The sequence below is a fragment of the Cynara cardunculus genome (genome assembly GCF_001531365.2).
Source record: "Cynara cardunculus var. scolymus isolate 2C chromosome LG 2, CcrdV1, whole genome shotgun sequence".
NCBI classification, from domain to species: domain Eukaryota; kingdom Viridiplantae; phylum Streptophyta; class Magnoliopsida; order Asterales; family Asteraceae; genus Cynara; species Cynara cardunculus.
This window is the reverse complement of record NC_037529.1, coordinates 63,994,579-63,997,074: the sequence shown is the minus strand read 5'-3', so window position 1 is coordinate 63,997,074 and position 2,496 is coordinate 63,994,579. Positions and strand designations below refer to the sequence as shown.

Genomic DNA, 2,496 nt, shown 5'->3' with positions numbered 1-2,496 from the left:
AGGTGTGAATGGAATAAAACGGTATTCTTTTTGTTTTTTGCACATTTTATGAATGCAAAGACTAGAAAGGTTGGTTTTTGGAGGTGTCAAATAAGTAAAAAGGAAAAAATATTGTGGCAAGCAATTGAAATTTTCAAAAAAGTAACAAACCTTCCTAAACAAGTAAGTTATGTTTTGAAGAGGAAAAGTCAAGTGTCCACACTGGCTTCCTAAAACAGGAAAGACACACGTCCTTGAGTCATATAAACCCATGTTCTTTCACTGCATCAAACAACAATGGACCAAATTTTACAAATCTTGAATTAAGAAAAGCCACGTGTTGAATCGCCCACCTACTTCTAGCATCCACCACGTTCAATATAAATAAGACTCTTCATCTTCTCTTTCTCTTTCGATATTCCCTTGGATCGATTTCTTTCCCGATCACAGAGAACATGACCAAAGATATGACTGATAACACCATTGTTTCACAGAAGAACACAGTCCTCCGGCGAGGGAAACTTTCCTTTCTCCTCCGTAGTTCGGAACCAAACGTTTTTATTACAACCCACGACCAACCGGAAAACACCGTAGATCATCGCCGTAGCAACGCTTCATCTCTTAGTCCTGTCTTGTCTTCAACTTCGTCCCCGGTTCATTTCATGTCACCCATCAACCAGATGCCCTCACCCTACACGAAATCTCCATGGATTCTTCCATTCATTAACGGCGACGATGGAAACATCCAGAATACTGGTTTGATCGGCTCGTTGATACGTGAAGAGGGTCATATTTATTCGTTAGCGTCGTCAGGTGATTTGTTATACACAGGTTCCGATTCTAAAAACATTCGGGTGTGGAAGAATTTTATGGAGTTTTCTGGTTTTAAATCCAGTAGCGGATTAGTGAAAACCATCGTTGTTTCCGGTGATCGGATATTTACCGGCCACCAGGACGGCAAAATTCGGGTCTGGAAGTATTTGGATAAGAAGAAGAAAGCTTACAAACGGGTCGGTAATTTACCCACAACGAAAGACTACATCAAGAGCTCCCTGAACCCTAATAATTACATTGAAGTAAGACGACGACGCAATGTTCCGTGGATAAAGCACTACGACGCCGTTGCGTGCATGAGTTTGGATGAAGAAAGAGGGTTATTATATTCAGGATCGTGGGATAAATCTTTTAAAGTTTGGAGGCTTTCGGATTCGAAATGCTTAGAGTCCGTACACGCCCACGAAGACGCCATTAATTCCTTCGTCGTCGGTTTTGACGGTCTAGTTTTCACCGGTTCCGCCGACGGAACGGTGAAGGTGTGGCGGAGGGAGTTAGTAGGGAAGACCATGAAGCACCTTATGATTCACACTCTTTTGGATCAAGACAGCGCTGTTACGTCTCTGGTGATCAACGCCGCCGAGGCCACCGTGTACGCCGGATCCTCCGATGGCCTTGTTAACTTCTGGGAACGAGAAAAGCAAACGTTATCCCACGGCGGCGTTCTTAGGGGACACAAGCTCGCAGTTCTTTGTCTTGCAGCGGCCGGAAACTTGTTGTTGAGTGGGTCGGCGGACAAGAGCATCTGTGTGTGGCGGAGGGACGGTGGCGGCATTCACACATGTTTGTCGGTCTTGAACGGCCACACCGGACCTGTGAAATGTCTGGCGGTTCAGGAGCCGGTCGAAGATGATGATCAGAATAATCAAGATTGGATTGTGTACAGCGGCAGTCTAGATAACTCGGTGAAGCTTTGGCGGGTGTCGGAACAGCCATTAATATGCAACTGTTGAGAGGCATGTAATTAAGCTGCGAAGCTGACGGAGTTGATAACACGCGCCACCGTAGGGTGGTGGAGATGCTTGATGGCATGCTGGTATTTGACAAACTGAAGATTACAAGAAATGGCATCGAATTGAAGAATGAAGAACATGAAATGGTTTCATGGGTGATGAAGATGGATCACAAGCTTTTCAGAAGCATGTTTTTATTACCTTTATTCAAATTAAAATGTAAATGGAGGTCGTGATTTCTTTTGAAATTGTGTTACGACGAAAATGTAATATCTTAAATTTATATCACAAATATAAGTATATTTTTACGGTAGTTTTTCACGTGTTTTAACCATTTTTTAGAACATTTTTGATATAAAACGTTCAATTAATAATTTTATTTAACACTATATTTGAAAATTTGTTCTAAAAACAAATGTTGTATAAAAAAATATGTTTATATCGTAAAATTTAATTAATAGGATATTTTCAAAGCTTTTGTGGGTTCTGTTCTTACGTCTTTATAGATGAATACTTAACTTATAAGATGAAGGTGATTCAATGAAGAGGATATGTACAAGATTACAAGCGGGATTATTAAAACCTTTTAGGTTTTAAATAAGTCAATGTTTAAAACCAACATGCATTGAATTTTGCCTTTATGTAGCAGGTGGAGGTTCAAACGAGAACCCCTGTGATTTACGAGAATGCGAGAACAATCTAATAACCTCAAACTTTTTTAATTAATAAA

The 2,496-nt window shown here is 40.7% G+C and overlaps 1 protein-coding gene across 1 annotated transcript; it reads left to right on the top strand.

Moving 5' to 3' along the window:
• Positions 1–434: 434 nt before the first annotated feature.
• LOC112506291 (protein JINGUBANG-like) lies at positions 435–1,775 on the top strand. The gene has a single exon (XM_025110300.1). It carries the CDS (start codon positions 435–437, stop codon positions 1,764–1,766), a length of 1,332 nt encoding a protein of 443 aa, XP_024966068.1. The 3' UTR covers positions 1,767–1,775.
• Positions 1,776–2,496: the final 721 nt, after the last annotated feature.

Bases quoted from the DNA above. Each gene is read 5' to 3' on its own strand.
- LOC112506291 (XM_025110300.1), top strand. From the start codon at position 435: ATGACCAAAGATATGACTGATAACACCATTGTTTCACAGAAGAACACA.